General features: G+C 39.2%; 1 protein-coding gene across 2 annotated transcripts; it reads right to left on the reverse strand.

The window, feature by feature from the left end:
• Window positions 1-1,453: 1,453 nt before the first annotated feature.
• On the reverse strand, window positions 1,454-18,822 carry tead3a (TEA domain family member 3 a). 2 transcript variants are annotated; one of them, XM_037103230.1, is made up of 13 exons: window positions 18,591-18,822; window positions 12,526-12,767; window positions 8,090-8,154; window positions 7,813-7,875; window positions 6,209-6,220; window positions 5,683-5,793; window positions 5,538-5,581; window positions 5,381-5,442; window positions 5,156-5,289; window positions 4,902-5,072; window positions 3,633-3,773; window positions 3,366-3,518; window positions 1,454-3,279 (listed from the first exon to the last, which is right to left on the reverse strand). In XM_037103230.1, the coding sequence occupies exons 2-13, from the start codon at window positions 12,671-12,673 to the stop codon at window positions 3,166-3,168; spliced, it is 1,218 nt and encodes a 405-aa protein (XP_036959125.1). In that variant the 5' UTR covers window positions 12,674-12,767; window positions 18,591-18,822; the 3' UTR covers window positions 1,454-3,165. The 2 variants fall into 2 exon arrangements, with proteins under 2 accessions (XP_036959125.1, XP_036959126.1); XM_037103231.1 differs by lacking the exon at window positions 6,209-6,220 and having other exon boundaries at window positions 3,137-3,279.
• Window positions 18,823-20,856: the final 2,034 nt, after the last annotated feature.

Here is a 20,856-nt window from a genome sequence, read left to right on the forward strand (position 1 = left end):
CATCATTAACTTTTAGTGATAGTAACATTTTCCAAAGCACCAAGGAGATAATTAAGAAGCTAATTTAGGGTGTCACATTAAATGTGTTTTTGTTTGACTGATAATACAAACCAAAATCAGTGCAAACACATGTGAACTTGACAGTGCCTCTCACCCCCTCCACAAAACTCTGGACAAGCTTAAAAGAGCAGCTTCAGCAACAGACTAACTAACTAGATTAAACTAAAGGAACAGCAGAGGAAACCATTCCTTCCTGGTGCCATCAGACTTTATAACGCTCCATCCAAAACGTTTAAAATACTATCACTGTAAACACTGCACCTTATCCTCTTACACATTATGTTCCACTTATCGTTACTCCTTGATACACACCTCAGCATTTTATTTTATGATGGCTTAAGTATAATATAGTATATAGTATAGTATGTTATGTTTTTTAAAATTGTATACTTTATTGTTTCAATGCTTGCCCTTGTATTTTGTATTTCTACGTGAATGTAACCGCTGCATTGATAACCTATTTGCTCCTCTGGCATTAATAAAGTTAGCCATCCACCTATCTATCTTCTTTTAAATTAAGGCGACAGCACCATCTAGCAGGCCAGAATGACAATTGCAATCGCAAGTATGAGTCTCTCATGAGTGTATAAGGGGAAAATATATCTAATCCCGCCAATATGTTGATAGTGACCTCCTAAATAAGACTAGTTATAAACCAGTCTAAATCTGAGGTTTAGATCAAGAAAGTCTTGTTTTCTTCATATTTAATGCAAACTGTCATTTTCAATTTTAAACATTAAGATGCGTTTACAGGTCTTGGAGAGTACTACTGCATATGTAAACAAAGTAGCACAAAGCTTTTTGTTGGTTCAGAGGAAGCTGCATGTTATTTACTAAATTTGCTCCACTGTCTGCTTAATCTATTCTAGCACTCCTTTACACTGTTGGACTCATTATGGACATTTTTATAAACAAATTATCAAAATTGTAAAAATATACAATAAAAACAAATGAAATCAGAGTTTTCAGAGAACAAATATTCAAAGATCTTTAAAAAGTTTACGTTTTCATGTCATTTAGTAAACTGAATGATTTAAGAAGAGAATCAGTTTCAGGGGGAAGTGTGAAATCTTTGGTAGTGATTTATAAGCTTTGTGTATGCAAATGCCATCATCTGGATCCTAAGTGTCTTTTACAATATTATTGGACTTCCCTTGGTAACCTCCTTATTTAACATTACAAAGCAATGAACTGTGGGTAATTCCCTCAGGCAAACTCGAACAGAAAGTAGTCATAAAGGGCTCAAAATATCTGCGAGGGATCCATCATGCACTAGTCTATTCGATGGTGGGACAGTCCTGAACCCTCGCTGACTTGATGGGAATGCGCCTCAAAGTCTGTCTGTGAACACTGAGATTGGGCCTAAATGTTACTATGGAGACTTTAATAATAATAATTCTGCAAACACCATGTAATTTTATTGGTACAGCATAAAGGCACAGATTCAATTCACTGAGCATACTTGACCAAAGGAGTGATGAGGCACAGCCAACCAGAGTACATAGACAGGAAAAATAAAAGAATAAACATTTTGGCTGACCACACGGTCAGCCTGGTTATTTAAAACTGAACCAGTCGGCTCTTACAAATCTTTGTCACCTTCCACATGGTTAAAGTTAATCCTGCCATGATAGGGGGTGATACAGTCGAATAACATTTACTATAAAAAACAAAAAAAAACAAAAACAACATGCTGGTATCCACGTGTACCAGAAACCAAAAACATTACATAAAACGAGAAAAAAAGCAAGTGTAAGATGAATAATTTGCTAGTGTTATCACGCAAAAATCTACCCCAGTGCACTGTGGGTGACCTTAGTGTGGTCTGTACCATACATCAAAAACAATACAACCAAAACACCCATCATATACTGTATAATGCTTAGAGTAACACTTCTAACCGTGCTGGTAAAATACAAAAGAGAAAGCTCATCTTTACAAAAAAACAAGTCATTTTACCTTGTTTTGGCTTATAAACAGTACCATTAACAAGTGTAGTGCACACATCCTATACATCAGTGCTCCTCAGGTTAAGGCTTTATGAGCCAAAGCACATTCTTATCCCAACTCACGTGGAGGTAGAAATACTGCAGGAAGCCCACACAGTCTAAGTAAAAACAGTACTGTGTCAATAAACAGTAAAGATCGTTACTTCACACCAAAGTGCGAACTGAATCTGAAACTGGTTGTGTGAACTACTTTGTTTTCAAAGACATGTGAGCCAAACTTGAAAAGCCTCCTTGAGCGCTGATGGAAAGATCTTTCCCTCCATATCGCTGGAAAACATTTGAACAGCAAATGCACCTAAAACGATGTCTCACTTTATACTTTGACACATTTCTGTCAAATATAAATACGGTTTTAACGTCTTTACGTGTAGTGCGTTATATTCTGAGAAGAGGCACACTCTTTCTGTTAGCGTTTTGAATAAAGTAACTGGAGATCATGATTTCACACTTAGCGACGGCTCATTTAGTTCCTACCCTATAGAGATACTACAAACTGTAGAAAAAAATAGTCATTGTGGCAGAATTACATTAACACTGATTAAAGATTTGTTTGCAAACCTATATTCAAACTCGTCTCATATCAGTCACACCTGTGACGTAAATGCAGTTCCTCAGAAATGGCAATAATTAATCATATGATTCATATTACATAAGAATATCACCTGTCTACTGGTGTCTCATGCTTTTTATGTTTGTCCGTTTGGTTAAGTTCAAATGAAAATGAGAAGCCTGATATATTTTGAGCTCGACATTGAGTGATGTGCACAATCAGTTTCAACAGGTGAGACTTTATAACATCACAACACACATTGATGATTATGCCAAGAATGACACCACATTTGTATAAAAATCTATGAAAATAAATTTCACTTTAGTGTTTAAATAACTGTTTGTTTCGGAAATGTGTGCATAGTTTGACGGAAATGCATAAACGTTAAACAAATAACAGGTGTGATGACAGTGTGACTGTTGGTCTGTTAAGGGAAAAAGGTGTGTTTAGGAGTGGCGATTCTGAGTGTTTGAGCTGGAAATAGTGTTTATGCTGTATGTATCAAAAAAAGTCTGTGGAGAGTCTCTGCATGCACCCAGGGTGCTGCTAGTCATTAACTAGTCGATAAACATGGTACTGTGCTCCGTGTTCACTTGTAGACACTTCAAACACAAAGGCGATGCACAGCAGAGTCTCCTGAGTTTCTCTGTTGGACACCACCTAGAGAGGATAAGACACAAAGGTCAGGATTTTACAATAAAATGTAAGAACAAACAGAGATACAAGAGGTGCACAGACACACATACCTGTAGGATGGTGAAGTTCTCCAGTACACTGTTCATCATGTACTTCTCTGGCAGATGTTTGAGTTTGTGGATGAAGTTGATCATATATTCACACATGGGCGAACGATGGATGCGAAACACATATTTTCCTCCTTCCATATGTGCATATTCAGTCTGAATAGGGTAAATCCAAACACCCATGTCACAATTACATCAAGTTATTCTGGTCTTACATGAAACCCTTCATGTGCATTTTGAAAAAAAGAAAGGTGGGGTTCATCTTCTCACCTCAACTTTCTCTACCACTTGTTTGCCAAAGGAGCAGACCTTTGTTGAGACACTGATGGTGATGTTTTCTGTTCCACTGTACTGGCTGCTAACACCATAGAACACGCCTGAACCCTCTTCAATGTCACTGCTTAGATCCGCCTGAAACACGCGTAACAGGATAAACAGAGAGCAGGTGAGGAAAGAGGGAGATGAGAGGGAAATCAGAGGATGTCAACGGTAAAGGCACAAATACTCTCTCTGATGATTGTCTCTCCAGCACATGTCAAAGATGCAACTGTTGCTCTACATGCTGAATTTCATTATCTTCCTGTGACTTTACATTCTTTATGTAATGCATTTAAAAAGGTCCCCTGTGGAGTTTATGACATCTACTAGCGCGATGGATCCGTTTTTCTACAAAGGGGTCTCTATCTAGTTCATTTGGTGGAGGCATGGGGTCACATTTGCATGCATGCACATGCATATGGTGGGGAGACGGCTCTCCGGTAAATGTGGATGTAAACAACGCTGGATTTTAACACTTAAATCACACTTAATTTTTTTTTGCCTGTCAAAGGTGCAGGTTTAAAATAACAAAATCTAATCACATATATAGAAGGCATTACATTTTCTTACGCCTAAATACATCTCTGGTTTACTTGTATGTTATGAGGCATCCCAGTCATGTGGGACAGGTTTACTCGTTGTTGCCAGGATCATAACAAAGCAAGCACATTTGGAACAAGTTATCTGTATACCTGAAGTCTACTAAAAAAAAAAAAAAAAGAAAAAAAAGAAAAAAAAGTTACTGAAGAATAATTAAATTATTTATTATTTAACTTATTTTTAATGTGTAACTTTTCCTTTGCTTGCTCATTTTTATTCTCTAAATATGTATTCTTTTAATCTGTAAATAATAATTTCCTTTTTTTTTGCGTCTTTATTTCTCTCTTTTTTTAAATACAATCTGAAAAATGTCTTCTCTTATTTAAAATGTACTTCTATACTTCTGTACTTCTAACAAACAACTAAACCCTTGCGCCAACATCACATTTGCTTTGCTTCCCCCATGTGGTGAAGGAGGCTACAACCTCAGACTGTAAGAGGACCTTCGTGATGCAGAAGACTGACGTCAACTATCTACTGCACTGTAATATAATCTACTATAAAAGGAAACACATTTGAGATAATTCATCTAAACAACTAACGTCCTTTTCTGCAACATGCCTCACAAAATCTACAGTTACTGAGAAACTATCAGTGGGAACTCTTGTGCTGTGCACTGACCCAGAACTTGACGAGGAAGAATGCGTTGTGTGGCCCTTTTTCATACAGCTCCTTCAGGCCTCCTTTCTTCTCAGAGAACTTGTCGTAAATCTGCCTCACATCTATGGACTCCAACACAGGGTCATTGTAGCCCGGGTTTGATGGGCCGATGTGTACAAAAAGATGTTTATACTGTCGGAAGGAAAGAGAAGTGATAAGAAAGACAGGAAAGATTTGTTTTTTGGCAAAGCATTATATTCTATAAATGTCTGTACCGTCTCTCTGTCTCTCTGTGTCTCCAGAAAAGCAGAGTACTCCAGTAGCCGTAGTTTTGCTGAGGCGATGGTTCTGTCTTGCCATACAGGAGCTGCTATAGCAGCAGGGCGATGGGGAGGCAGGGGTTCATAACCTGCCACACATTTAAGCCATGAAAAAACACAATTAACATTGCAAAAATCAATGCGAATTACTCTAACCAGTAAGCTTGTGTTCACACTTACCAATTGGAGCAGGGACAGGGGCTGATAGTGTAGTGTATGGTGGTTGTGCAAAGGGCTTGATGCTGAAAAAAGAAGGAGTAGGAACCCAAAAATGAGCAACTGTACCAGCTTAGGCATAACTCTAATTTTTAACAAACAAATTGCCAGTGATACTTACTCCTGAGAATGTCCAGGCTGTCCTGGCATAGGGCCGGGCCAAAACTAAACAAAGGAAAAGAATGGGAAACAGAGCAGATAGTATTACTCAGACTTTTACCCCAAGGGTAGAAAAGAACAGATGTGTCTGTGTTTTTGTGTCTCACTCTGACTGGTGGAGGGAACGGAGTCTGTGGTTTCATCACACTGGCAGAGACAATCTGAGCAGATGAGAGGTTGGCTACTGTTTGCAGTGCCTTGTCTTTGGATACCTGGTCCTGAATAAGAAAGAAACAGTAATACACAATGATAGCACACAATCTTAAAAATAAAATCAAGCAAAATTGATGTTAACTTCCCAGAGTCAGCCAACCTCCAAGGCCAGTTAAAACAGCGAGCCAGCCAACATATTACAATACTTCAGCATGATGCAGTTACTATGAGGGAAGAAAGGACAGAGTGCAAAGCAAATACAGGGGGATGCCAAAGCAGGAGGCGCAGAATGCTAACAGGCTAAGAGAGCTAACTGGAGCCATCACCAGAATTGAACTAAAGCCACTAAAAACAAAAAGTAATGAGCAGGATTTTTGAGTCTGGCAGGAGAACAACATTGTGGGCTATCAAGTAACGTGATGCCAACCACAAAGCACAAAGCCTGAAGCAGAAATCTGTAGTTGTATAACCAAAACTTACCAAGTTCATGGCCTATGGTAAAGAAGACACATCATTGATTACTTCAGTACATTAAAAGCAGGTCACAGATTCACTGTTAAACATTGAGGGAAACACTGAAATGACCACACCTCGAACCTACCTTGACAAACATCCTCACTATTAGCAAAAAAAAAAAAAAAAAAAAGTATACTGCATTGATGGGACAAGCTACATTCTATTAATCGGTGCCATTTCACAGCTGCGTTCTAATGTTTATACCAGGAAATAAACTGTTCCTTATCTGGACAATTACACAGGACATGGTAAAACCACAAGAAAACTGCGTACACAGAAAACATACATAGGAGAGAACATAAAGATCAGACGTGATGTGAAAGAGAAAACCAAAACTCATCATATGGGCACTTCAAAATGTCCAGAATGTAGGATTTAGGAGGCTCAGCGTTGCTGCCACTAACAGCCCCATCTTTCTACATGAAGTTTGCCTTTGATAGTTATTGCTAAAGAAGATTTTCCTTTGTTTTAATAATAGAGAGCAAGAGAGAGAAAAAAGACAAGAGGTTAGCAATTTTCTTCGAATGAATACCTTGAAAGTGCTGCAGGTGCATCAATTACTACGATCCTTTGTTTCTTAAGCTAGATCAAGCAAGCATTGAAGTATCAGCTATCATTATTTCCCCATTAATTTCCCAGTGTCCTCCTCACAAAATATGTGAATATCTACAGAAGGAGCAAGTCTTCTTCCGCAGAGTAGATGAGGGTAGACGAAGAGTATTCAGTTGGTTGTAATCTGCAACTACACCGCTAGGTGCCACTAAATCCAACACACTGGACCTTTAAACACTCCCTGCATGTCTGCGTGTATGTAAGCATTCGTGTAAATTATTCCAGCCATGCACATGCTTAGGTCAACAAAGAACAACACATTGCATCTCATGCAATTATCTGCCTGAAGCACAAAACCTTCTTACTAAGTAAACTGAAATGCCATGCATGATAACAAACCTTCCTTCACACATCTAATGATACATCAAAACATCTTGTGTTTACTCTGAGCCGCCCAGACAACGTTCAATATGGACAGAAAGCTAATAAATGAAATATTTTGCAGAGGCTAAGCTGGCCATTCCATGAATTCACAGTCATTCATACTATCTCACTAACACTCCAACAATTTGCCATGCTTTATCAGAAAATGGTTGAGTTCTTGCAGGCTCCACAGCCCCCCAGCACATAGTTTTATTTTTGAGGAAGTGCATGTAAACTATGACCGAACCCCCAAAGCATGTATTTATGTAGCCTCCTCTCTTAGGTACACTTAGACCGCAAAAAAAGAAGCATAAATCTGCCACTAGCTCAGACAAATACAGCTAAGGTGATTCAATGGGTCAAGTTAGATTCGGGCTACATGCAGCGCAAAGCAGCTAGCATGGCAAGGTCAGTTAGCGTATGTACCTTGAGCTTAGTCTGAATCTCACGTGACTTTCTCTTGGCCAAGACTTGCAGGTGACTAGAGACCTGACGAAGGACAGGATGAAGGAAAGAGGATGGGAGGAAAAAGGAAAGAGAAAGGGGGGATATGACTACAGAGGGAAGGGAGAGTTGATTCGCTGTGCACCCACCTTGATGCTGCTCTGGTATTCTCGTACCCTCTTACGTGCCAGAACCTGAATGTGACTAGACACCTAAGGAGCCAGGGTTAGCCCCATGAAAAAACACACATTCACAGGATGATTTAACATTTTTAAATAACCATGGTAAAATAATAATCATTTAAACAAGGTGAACAGGCAAGTTACCGCAAAACAAAAATGTATCAGGGGAAGCTAAGCTCCATCTTGAAAGTACTGTAAAGTAAGCACATGGAAATACTGTACTTTTCAAAATGCCCGAGCTTACCTGTTTGCGTGTGCGTGTCTTCCCTGTACGTAGCTTGATATAGCGAGCTATCAGCTCATTTCGACCTAGAATTGAGAGAGGAACAGATAAAATCAAAAGTCAGTACTTAAACCAGTCAGTCTCTATTTCGGTTTATATCTTACAACATAAATCTCCTCAGAATCATAAACACGCCTCACAAAACCATGTGTTCTTCATGTTTGTCAGCCAAGGGGGTCACAGTGACATTAAGGGTTGTGAACTGGTCAAATTTATATTAAGGTTGTAATGAATGCACCGATCCAGCTTTGGTATGAAGGACAAGAAGAGACTGCATTTGAAATGAAGCCAGCAATATTAATCGACTGCTCTTTTAGTGTATATAGGACAAGTTGGTGTGGCTCTTATGAGTCCACTACATTCCCACATGCACACAGTTACACGGACTGTCAAGCTTTCAATTTCTTTGGCTGTATGATACTCTCATTAAGGACGGCATGTGTTTAAGTCAGATCTGGCCTGGCTTGATGGCAGAGCTCCAAAGCAGATACACAAGTAGTGGGAATGGAGGGAAAAAGTGGAGATGTCATCAAAATGTGGTCGCTACAGACTGCACGTTCAGCTCTTTCTCTCACTGCCTCCCCCGGCTCCAAACCACACCTGATGATCTGCTTGTCTCTAATATAACTGGTGAGCAACTCATTATTCACTCTGCTGCAGATGTCAGAATAACAGGGCAGCTAAAGATAAAGGTGACCAAATGAAGCCTTACAAACTCATTCCACGGCTATAGTCATTTAATCACATACACACATGTACTAACATCATCATCACCACCATGCTTCTTTCTGGGAAGTGGTGTGATGATGTAGGGACTTGGGTCACATCAGGCTGAGTCACATCTCTGCATCTCTGTGGAGTTACCAGAATTCCCCAAAATCCACTGCAGGGGCTGACTCAGACCCAGCAGTTCCCAAAACAGGACACTTTCCTGCAGCCTCCCACTACTCCACTATAGCCAAGTGTTTTTTCTTCCAAATCAACTCTAGTTTTATTTATTAAAATAGGTGTGATTTACACTTTGAGAAAAGGAGGCACACTGGAAAGTGTTAGAAAACATGGTATTACTTACTAGTTACATAGAAAAAGTAAAACTTGCAACTCTTATTTTCCATGACTAATCTACAAAAGAGGTCTTTTTTTTGTAAAGAGCCAGGCCAGATCAGATACAAGGTTCTTGAATACATTTGGGTTTGTTGTTTTTGAGTGAATTGCAATCAATTTTTCAAAGAAAACATGGCCTGATTTGGTTGTTTGATAACATGCATTACTCTTTGAAATCTCCCCAATAATTCTATAATTTTTATTTCCAAAATTCCTGTATTTTTTCATATGATATAATTAATATCGCCATCATATGAGGCGTGACAATGTAATGTCAGTTTTGCAAGTAGCCACTGTTTCATCTTGCCCCTGGAGTGCAAGAGCAAATGATTTCTGTCATCATCCTTATTTGAGAATATATGCTTGGCCCCATTATACAGGGTGACATCATGGTAGAAACGTATGACAGAGCAAAAACAGCACAGGGACCAGAGCTCATTTACATATGGCCTAGTTTAGCAGGAGAAACATACTCACAAGCACCGAGGTAAGCTGATTTAGCATTTTTATAAAAATTCTTGCATTAGTTAAATTTCATCTTTTCCTTGTCAGCTGCACTAAGCGATCCAATTCACTGAACTTGTCTGATCTATTCAAGTGAAACAAGAAGTAAAATGTTTCTGATTGTTTGGCCATGATATCCATATTAACCACCTTCAGACATGAAATGTAATATGTAAAAACTGCGCGAATTTAATCAGCTGAACTCGTGTTTGGACTTTAATTCATTAATCTCTAAAAGACACACTGTTATCTATGTCAGAGTAACGTGTCGGCAACATCTTCTATACTGCGCAAGTGTAAATAAAAGCAGCCACATATTTGTCGGTACATACAAGACTGAGAAGTACATTCATAGTGTACAGCAATTCAGACATATTTAAGTTCATCACAGCATTGAGAAGAAGTAACTCAAAAGTTTGTGGGTGGTGTCCTCCAGGCTGGTATCAAAAGAGGAGAGCATGGGTATTATGTTCAAAGCGTCAGTGTAGCTTTCTAATGCGTGAATGTGTGTAGCAGTGGCACTCTCCTCGTTTACTGAGAAGGAAGTGGGGGTCGTTTACAGTGAGCCCATACCTCCACAAAAGGAGGAAAGGCCGCAATGTTGAAACAAACTTTCCCTTTCTGTCACAGGGGATCACATATCCCCTTCACCCTCACAACAGACATTTACTCATATACAAATGCATGACACAGGTTGCTACAAGCGGGAGTGCAAACCCTCAGCCAAAAAGCTTTGAATGTTAGATGCTAGCCAAGGGCTTCAAGAGGGTAGAAAAATGCATCAAGCCTCTACTCAAAGGCAGCATCCTGGACAGATCCTAACTAGAATTATCACCTCACTATCGGTTCACGTCCATGTCAGTAGGGACCCATGTAAAATGCATGTCGTGAAGACTTCAAAGGAAAAATTTTATTTCACTACACATATGCATGACATGCATGATGCCTGTGAATAACATCCAGAAACAACCTTGCTTTTGTCACTTCGAGACAATTTTTACTGAGGAGCACAGTGGACTGACATGGAGCTTCATCACATAGTGCAACAACACTCACTTGAAGCTCAATACCAGGAAAACCAATGAGCTTGTGGTGGACTACTGCTGTATGTCTATTTGCGTTGCAGTTCATTGAGAAAACTAAAAAACAGAGTCAAATTACTTGTGTGTGTTCAGATGCTTGTCCGATTAAGCTGATTCTGATAGAGCAGAAAGTTGAAACCATGACAGCAGATAATGCTTCAAATATGGATGATGAATGATGAATGAACAACAAATTCTAAAATGTGGATGCTTCACACACATCTTCAATGCGACAGAACTTAAGATCAATACAATAGCCAGTTTGGAGGTGAGCAGGCAAGACTAGCGTCGTCAATTCAGAATCTGACATTTGTGTAAATGTTACGATATTAAGCACTTGACTTTTTGAGTCGTGGCCAAAAATGGGTTTTGTGAGGTCACAGTGACTTCACAGCCAAATCTGAATCAACTCATCCTGGAGTCCAAATGGACATTTGTACCAGATGTCATCAGATTCCAAAAAAGGCATTCCTGAGATGTTGCTTTCACAAGATGGATAGCCTGAAAACATGATGTCCATGTCCATGACTGTTGCCAGCACAGAGGAGGTATAATAAAAAGAAAGACTACAACACTGCTTATGCACTGCCATAAATCAAAATGAACCCGTCTTTGAGTAATTAATGCGCAGGGGAATGAGCAACCAAGAAACTTTATTATAGGTTAACCCGAACCTGACCTGAAATATTAACCTGCTCGGTTCTTTGACCCTGTCAGCGCTAGCTGCCCTTTGACCTCAAAGCTAATGAGCCCTCTCCTAAAATACCTTCAAGCAGATCACCTGGACACAAACTCACAGGTCTCCACAAGAAAGATCAAAACCCACTGACTTTTTTGGGCTGCTGTGGCTCTTCATTTGAAGACCAAACCATATGGGAAATACAGTTTCGGTCTACTTCATTCTGTAAAAGTTACGTCTGCTAGAGAGTCTAATCTGATGAGATATGGGATTCCTTCTGTCAGTTTGGATTTGCTCTTGCTTTAGATGATGATTTATTATCACCTCAACCAAAGACATTATTCTTTCACTTGGCTTGAGCAATATCCCAAAAATGTAATCATGATATTGTTGCACCCAAATATTAGGACAGATGACATATAGCCCCTTTCAAATCTCTTATCACTCCATTTCCTCTCATTTTTAACTCGAAATATTCCTGCTACATAAGTCCAATTAACCTGTAATGTAGTAACCTCCGCCATCCTGGTGTCATTGCTACCTTGTTGAACATCAAAGTGTGTTGCTTCAGCTGCCCCAACACCTCATATGATGGAAAATATTGTAATACTGGATTGTATCCAATATCAGCCCAGGCCCATTTCACTTGTGTCCATTTGATTGTTGCAATGCATACGGTAGCATGTGATGCATCGCGTAACTCCACTGCACATGCAGCTCACTACACAGTTTAGATCAGACAACATTACATAAGGCGTCATATTCAATTTTCACTTGCTTAACTGAACAACTATATGAGGAATTCTACTTGCCCAAATACAGAGTTTACATTCTTGGCTACCACCTCCACTGGTGTTAGCACCAGTGGGACATAAAAACACTAGACTATGGTATCTAGTTCGGCACATCATATCAGTCTAAAATCCCATGAATGAATTAGGATAGGAACCTGATACAGTTGGGGCATCAAATCAGTCCCAACTCTAATATAAATCATTATGTTAAAACAGACATTTGAGGTTCCTCACCATACATCTTCCCCTCGTCTGAAAGTATGATCTTCCTCCTGCCGCACGGAGGGTAGATGGCCAGAGCTTCCTGAAAGCTCTGCTCAATGTCAGGACTCCACACTCCCTCGGGGTCGCCATCCAATCCACGGTCCGCCCCGTCTGCCATTGGTTCATCATCACCAACATCCTCCTGCGCCCCGTCGGGGCTGCCACGGCAACTCCACTCCGACGCAATGATGACGGCTCCAGCCACAACACACCTGTAACACATTAGGACTAAATTCTTAGAATTCACTGTTTGGTAAGGATTGCCGTCGTATTGTTACACTGGTTAAACTTTTAACTCTTACGTGGTATGCAGTTTAAAAATTAAAATAACAAATTCAGATTTAATTCTAAAAAGGAACAATTTTTTCAACAAGCAGCCCTCTCATTTAGCTAGGGACCACCAGTTTGACAGCTTGAATAACAACCGTGGCTGGCAGCTGAATCTTGTTACAATACTAAGCTAAAGTAAGCTTATGTGTTTGTAATTTCAAAACAGGATGTTTTTACTTTTAAGGGTGAAAAGCTTTAAGGGAGAGTATTAACCAATGTCTCAAGTGAATGCAATGCCATCTAAAGTGTGAACTTTACCAAATCCAGTGAAGATCAGGACAGGGCTGCTCATGTCTAGAGCAACAGATGGATAAGCATGCAACATAGCTTGTACCGGAGCTATGTCATCCATGAGCATTTCTTTGATTGGTTATCATTACTTATTTACTAGTTATAAATAAAAACATGTTTTTTAGGGTAAAAGGGGCATCAGCAATAACAGAAACAATGCAATTGACAATGCTTGTGCTGACCCGGGTTTGAGGGCAGTTTTGTTCCACATTAAAAAAGCATTACCCTTACATATTTATCAAACTGTCAGAGTAGAGAGTAGTATTTGTTTTGATAGCTGATGAATTGAGACAAAAGGGCAACACAATCAGCAAGGTTTGATGAAATTAATCCTGCTGCCTCCTAGATGTTTGGAAAACGGTGCAGCTTTAAATCACTGATTAAAGCAGCATATACAAACTTAAGTGTGTGTACAGGTAACAATAAACAAAAGACATTATTGGGGTCCGAGAAATTTTCTGTATCTTAAAACCAACAGCTGGAATTCACCAGCACACGCCACTACCCACAACAAGAGCAGCTTGGAAAACTTTCTTAAATTTGATAACAAGAAAAATGTATGAAAACACTCTGTCTGACTATGGAAAGAAAACAACTTTTCATTGTTATCCACATTAAAATACTAAATTGGGTTCAATCCAGTCAGTCTGTTCTCAATTTGAAACTTCTCTAAATGGAAATCTATCTATATTTAGGTTTCTATGATTGTGTAGAGAATCAGGCTCTGAGCAGCACAGAACATGGGAGGATGCTAAAGCAATACTGAATGATATATCAGCATGAACCATACACATGAACAAGTTCTGAAAATTGGTTTCATTCAAAAGTACAACAACTTAAATCAAGGCAAAGTATTTGAGCCAGGAGCATAAGTGTCATAAGGTGTCTGAGTCTGATAGTGCTTTCCACTGGACCTGGAAGTTGGTAGTTGGAGGTGGGAATGACGTCACACCTGAGGTGAATGTGTTCCAGTCTGAAAACCGGTTCTGGACAGATTACAGACTGTTAGCTTTTGTTAACAATACCAGTTGATCAACAATTCATGGGCTTTGGCCAATGTTAGATATTCATTTATATATATTTTTTCACAATATCACTTATTGAACAGCATCAAACTCAAATAAGACCTACATTATATTATTTTGGGTGTTAAAACTTTATCTGTTTCTAGCTTCAGAAATACCACAAATGACAACTGGCTATTTTATTCCCCCATATGTATTTGGGTTTTGGATAGTGGGATAAAAGAGAGTCTAACTATCACACAATTTGTGGTGATGGCCACTCGAAAATGTACTAAATGTATTATAGATAGATGAGATAGATAAGGTAGATAAGATAAATAGCTTTATTTATCCGAGAGGTGAAATTAGGTTATCATAGCAGCGGTACAAGTACAAATACAATCAAAATGTAAGGGCTAATATAGACATAAAAAAGTACTATACACAATATGCAAACAAAACAAGAGAGTACTACATACAATGAAATCATCAAGTTCTTATTTGTATTTGTTAAAAATAATATTAAAACTTTTGTGAATGAGGCCTAATGTCAGGATGGTCAAGAAAATCAAAATAGTGGACCTGTACTTTACAGATCTACATCACACACATTGGGATGGATAAACAAGAACCAGGATTAACTCTGCGGCTGCCGAGAACAGTGACAGATTTCTTGGTCTCCAAGTGTCTCCACACTTCATCAAGAGCAAGATCAGATTCATCTAAAGTTGTATACAGCCTCCGTAGATACAGGTGGTATTAATAGCCCTCGCATTCATGGTTAATGACCTGACAAACGATGGCAAAACATTAAGAGCTTGTGAATTCACAAAGACACTGGCCAAGGTCAATCGGGACACCACCAGTCATTTTAGCCTTTAAAAGTTTACTCCATTAGATGGAGGATGACAGGACGGATTTATCATTCGTCATTTTTCTTACTCATTGTTCAAGAGAAGCCAGTTTAAAGGCAGTACTTGAGCCATGTGAACTTTCCAGAAGCCTGCAACTTTGTCTGCATGGGCCACATGAGGAAATTACACATTCTTTTGTTATTGTTGAGGATGCTCCAAGTCTCCTCAAACAGAGTCGCACATATGCAACATGAACGCTGCCTGGTGTGTAATGTTTTCCAGAGTGTGGCTAACATGGTCCCTGCCACAGGAGAACCACAGAGGATCAGTGTGGTCGCAGAGCTTTTCCTGCTGTGGTGGGCTTATTGGACACACTCTGCAGAGGTTTCAATCACTGCACTGTTGCTATAGAGATCAGACTGGTCCTGGTGAGATAGTAAGAAAGCGCAGAGCCTAAAAGGTTTGTTTGTACTCACTGGATCGGATTATCCGTGGTGTTCTGTTTGAGGTCCTGAGGACAGCCCCTTGGCATTATTAACAGCTCAAAAGCCAAAACACAGAAAAACCCAATCATTCTTTTCATTTTATCACCTTAAATCACTTTAAAAACAATATCCTTTTAAGGATATTGAATTTATCTTATATTAGTTTTATTTTTGACCTCTCTGGGGGTATAACTGACAACAAATGACAGTCAAATCACTATCACTGTTATGTGAAACTTTGCTGTCATCGTTGTCTGGTAAAACCTTGCAGAGAATGATTGCCATAAAACATTATTTTATTATCTTTTTTGACAGTCAGTTAAAACTGAGTGCAACAGTGATAATAAATAATTCCCTTTATATTTACTGAGGGAACACATGATTCTATGTCCACCTAGTGTGCAGAATCAGAAAAGACATGGGGCACACATCAGAGAGCCAAATGTCTTTCAGGCTACATAAAATGTGCTCCCTTGCTCTCATAAAGTTTGGGGGAAACAGTCACGTGATGTGTCTTCAAATGCTTTATACAGTTGCTGTGTTGAAATTGGCAACGCTCGTACCACCCCTCAAAAATACTGCCTTGCATACTGAAAATGTCGCTGTTGTGCTGGTGGGGTTATCTAGAGTAAATTATTGTCAAATAGCTGGCATGTTGCCAGCTTTGTCTGACTCCTCTACCACATAATTTAGAAACAGAAAAATGCTACTTCTCGGTTAGCTCTGCTTAATGTTATGTACTGGAAAGCAACTTTTTCTTTGCTACTTTAAAAAACAGTAGGTCCTACGATCCGCACAGTGCAACTTCCTGTGTTGGCTTTTAGATCAGGGAAGAAGAATCGGTGCAAAGACTTGCACACTCGCCGATACCAATACCTGCATTTTCGGCAGTATCAGAGGTATTTCCGATACTGGTATTGTAATCAGAACAACTCTATTGCAAAGCAAGAAGTTTATTTTTCTACACCGAAAATCTGCATCATCTCAAAGTTTTCATTTTGATGCATATCAGACACAATATACACCAATACCAATATGTATGTGATGGGCTAATATCAGCCCACCAATATATTGGTCAGGCTCTACCATGTAACAGTGCTTCCCATTGTGACGTAAACCTGAGGGGTCAAGACGATTCAATTATATTTTCTTGTTTTGTCAAACATTGACTATTTTTCTTAGAATACGTGATCATTTCACCAACCTAGAACAATAAGATTAAAATTATTTTTGGGGCCGATGCGAAAACTGACATTAAGGAGTGGTAAAGTTCCACTATCTGCCAATATTCTTTTATACATAGAGTATATATACACGGTATAAGCACACATTTCAGTTTGTGGAAAACAAACTGCTATTGGGTCTGTCGGATGCCAAACAAAAAGGAGGTAAAGACATTGTCTACAAAAAGGAAGTGTTAACTTTGATTAGCTCAATGAATCACTTCACTTAACACAATGCCAAATAATATACATTGCTGATAGTTATGTAGTTGCTACCACAACCCTCCAGGAAGAGCAGTAGGCTTTGAAGACAACTTTCACAGTGGCCAAACCTTGTAATTACAACATCCTGCGATGCACTGGGGTGCAAAAAGACTTTTCCCCATAAGCTCAGAATGTGAAAGAAGTGGCTGTAAGACAGTGGATGCATCTCTGTACTTGAGTGGATTTTAAACACAAAATGTAATATGATGCAGACAACTAACTATCGGTAATGAATGTAACTAAGTACATTTACTAAAGTAATTGAGTACCCCCCCAGCAATTACATAAGAAAAAAAAGGTTTCAGTATGTCAGAAAAATTGTGAGTATTGGGTTTAACATTCGACCAGATGTTTAGGTTACTTGTAATTTTGATATTAAGTACATTTATTGCCAGAACTTTTTTTGATAGTTCAGCACAGTTTTATATCAGATACTTCCACTCAAGTAATAATTGTATGGGTGACTAAATATTTTCACACATTACCTTTACTTTTACACAAAATGAACATTGTCAACTTCATAGATGTAGACTTTGTAACTCATCTGTTGTATCGGACTGTGTTATAATGTAACATATGGAATGACCAGGTTACTGCTTCAGAAATCCTGCTGCTGGTGCACCACAGCTGCAGCTTTGTCCATCTGAACAGAGGTGATGCAAAGTTAGGACATTTGTGCACTGAAGGCATATGCCAGTTTCAATATAGCTCCCAGTGGCCAAAAGGTCAAGTGTTTAGTGGCGTGAGGAGCCAGTAGAGCATTGGGCTAAATAAAGCTATGAGCTCAGCAAACACTGACAAGACACATGCACATTACTGACTGCCTTCTGCTCCACCAGATTTCATCACAGCACACAGGTTTTCCTTGTAGCTGACTGTTAGCACCACTTGTAGATCAGGCTTTAAGCACATAAAGGTAACATCTTACACCAGACTGATAAGTCAGCCGGGACAGTTGTGCTGGAGTTGTAACAAAGGTTTCATTTGTCCTTTTGGCGTCTGTTGAACCAGAAAGACCAGTCACACATGTTGGCGGCACTTTCACAATAAGAAGAAACGAGTCTCATCTGATAGCATTGGAGAGGGGAAAATGAAATCACGTCCAACGGTTGGGAGCCGTTTAGCTAACTGTGAGTTAGCAAAATCCGCCTTTGATCCAAAGTTGGACAAAACTTGTATCTAAGTGAGCCCAGAAGTTGTTTGAACCCTGCCCAACGACTTAAAAGTGTACAAAGAGGGGTATTTTCTACATTTCAGCGGATGTAGCACCGACAATCCGGTGATAACACGCTCGAGTTGGCATGCTAGTTTTGTTAGCTTGCAGGGCTAATAATACCTCAACAAACTCCACACTAAGTCCGGGGGACGCCTGAAAAGTCGGAGCAAAACACAGCACAAGAGTGGCGAGCGAACAACACAAGGAGCTCCCCGCCGAACACGAGAAGCTCTGAATCAGCTAAGCGGCAGCGGGAAAATGCGAAATATGTCAAATATCCCAAAACTTCAAGCGCACACGAAGCGAAGCAGCTGCTGCGGCACGAAAGTTGCAGCACACAACAAAGAAGTATCAGAGAGCGCACTCACCTCACAATGGCTTTCCTGCACTGCTGTTACGGCCGCTCACTCCTCTCCGGATACTCCAGCGACCAGAGGTAGCTTTTGCTTCGGAGATATCGTGTCTTTCCTCGGCTTAAGAAAAACGAGCGTGTTTGACAGGAAAAAAAAGGCGGAATGCCAAGTATGAGCTTGGTATGATATCAACGCGCGGAGGAAAACGCACAGAGCAGAGGCGTGGCGTCGAAAACACACGCGCACACGCAAAAGTTTTTGTGGGTCCCGACAAAAACGCAAACTCCTCCCCCGACATCAGGCTGCTCCGGAGGGAGAGAGCAGGGCAGGGAGAGGTGGTGCTGCTGCTGCTACTGGGAACATATAGGACAGATAGGCCTGCTGTGTTGGGAAGACATCATGTGTCAATAATCAACTTTTAGTGTGGCCAAAAGTTATACTTGTGTAAAGGAGAAGATTTAAAGTTAAGGTACTACCTTCCTAAAAGTCGCACTGGCAAACAGTAGCCCACTCGAGTAAGTCTGATAAGTGTCTGATATTAAATCCAAAGTAATTTACTTCCACTAAATCAGACTTAGAATCGTTTTTCTTTTTTCTTTTTTTTATTATTGCCTTGTAAGTTTTCACACAGGTGTAAAACAACAAACAAGACTCAAACTCGTTGAAAGATATAATAGTAATATAAACATAAATGGAGATGAAAAATAGAAAACTATAGGATAGACAATAACGCACTAAATAACACAATAAAAATATAGAATAGACATCAAAATACAAATGTAGAGTATAAATCAACAAACTACATGACAAAATAAAAATATAGAATCAACAGCAACTCACAAATGGACAAAAATATAATCATAAATGCACATAAGTATCAAAAGTGCAAGTAAAATATACACTATTCAAATGAGTAAGAGATATTGAGATATGGGTACCATATATGCATGGGTATGCAAAAGTAATGTGTCGCGTTATTTTTCGGGGGACCAAAAATATTCACAAAGCACAAAATAAAAACTTCAGACATGCAGTTTGAGTAGTGTCCATTAAACATATATTTACATGTATGTGTGTACTGTGTGCCGTTGGCCGACTGATATTGGCCTAAATGATAAACAAATCCAATAATTAGCATTTTTCTGATCATCAGAATCGTATATAAAAAAGCACTACCATGGCTTTGTGCAGCATGTAATCTGCAACGTAACTAGTAATTAAAGTTATAAAACAAATGCGGGCCATTAAGGCCAATAAACTAGCTGAAAATGGAAACACTCAAGGAAAGTACATGAACCTCAAAACTGTAGTCAAGTACAGTACATAAAGGGGCACTATGTAGTGTTAGAGAAGACATTCAAACTCAGAGTTTTAACATTAACAATATTAATGAGGCAATAATACAAACTCAGGATGATTTTTTCTTCCATAACTGAATCAACAGATGGTTCTCAGTGGAAAATAAGGTCCCAGAACACCGTTTGAAGCTAGAAAGGTGGTGGAGTCCACAGTATGAAAAGAATGTAGAACAGTATGAAATTGTGTCATCCTGATCAGTTTGTTTATTCAGTTTATTCAGTTGTGAAACAAAGAGGGTTTGTTTATTTCACGTCAATGAAGGTCTTTCTCTTTTGATTAATTTCTGTAACTACATAGTGCGTCTTTAAGTAAAAGTCTTTCTTTATTTGCTGATCTTGAGGCCTCATAGGTGCTCAAATCTTGCATAATCTTAATAATGTGTTTAATCCAGTTGCAATGTAGCAAAGTTGCGTTGTGTGCTGGTATTATTCCAGCATAGACATAATATACCTAACACACTGAAATGGGGGGCTTAAAGGGATCCAGCAACTCATTTTTGAGCCGTCACAGGTTAATGGCTAACGATTCATGTCCTCTTGCATGTCTTCTGTATTTTGGTGTGCACACACAAAAAATATAGATAAATATAAATAACAAATGAGCCATTGAGGTTTAATAGAAACATGAAAAATGAAAGTAATTCACATTAAAATGACAAATCCGTACACTCAAGGATGATTTGAGTAGACATACAGAGTAGAGTTGAGCTGAGTAGCCCACGTCAGTAAACGTGGAGTGTGTGTTTATTTTTTGATGGTTATGTGTTTAGACACGCACAGCAGGAGGCAGTCGGTAGAAAATTACAATTACGGGGTAATTCATCATCATTATTTTCAAGTATGATACGTACACATTTTCGAGAATAAACTCTATTGTTTCAGCAGGTTTCCCTGATTAGTTTATTTTCATTTTTCCTGTGAGA

Source organism: Acanthopagrus latus, chromosome 7 (genome assembly GCF_904848185.1).
Source record: "Acanthopagrus latus isolate v.2019 chromosome 7, fAcaLat1.1, whole genome shotgun sequence".
NCBI lineage: Eukaryota > Metazoa > Chordata > Actinopteri > Spariformes > Sparidae > Acanthopagrus > Acanthopagrus latus.

Bases quoted from the DNA above. Each gene is read 5' to 3' on its own strand.
- tead3a (XM_037103230.1), bottom strand. From the start codon at position 12,673: ATGGCAGACGGGGCGGACCGTGGATTGGATGGCGACCCCGAGGGAGTG. The intron at 8,155-12,525 runs GTGAGGAACCTC...TCTCAATTCTAG, and splicing joins AGACGAGGGGAAGATGTATG to GTCGAAATGAGCTGATAGCT. The intron at 5,582-5,682 runs GTGAGACACAAA...TCCTTTGTTTAG, and splicing joins CGTTCCCTCCACCAGTCAGA to TTTTGGCCCGGCCCTATGCC.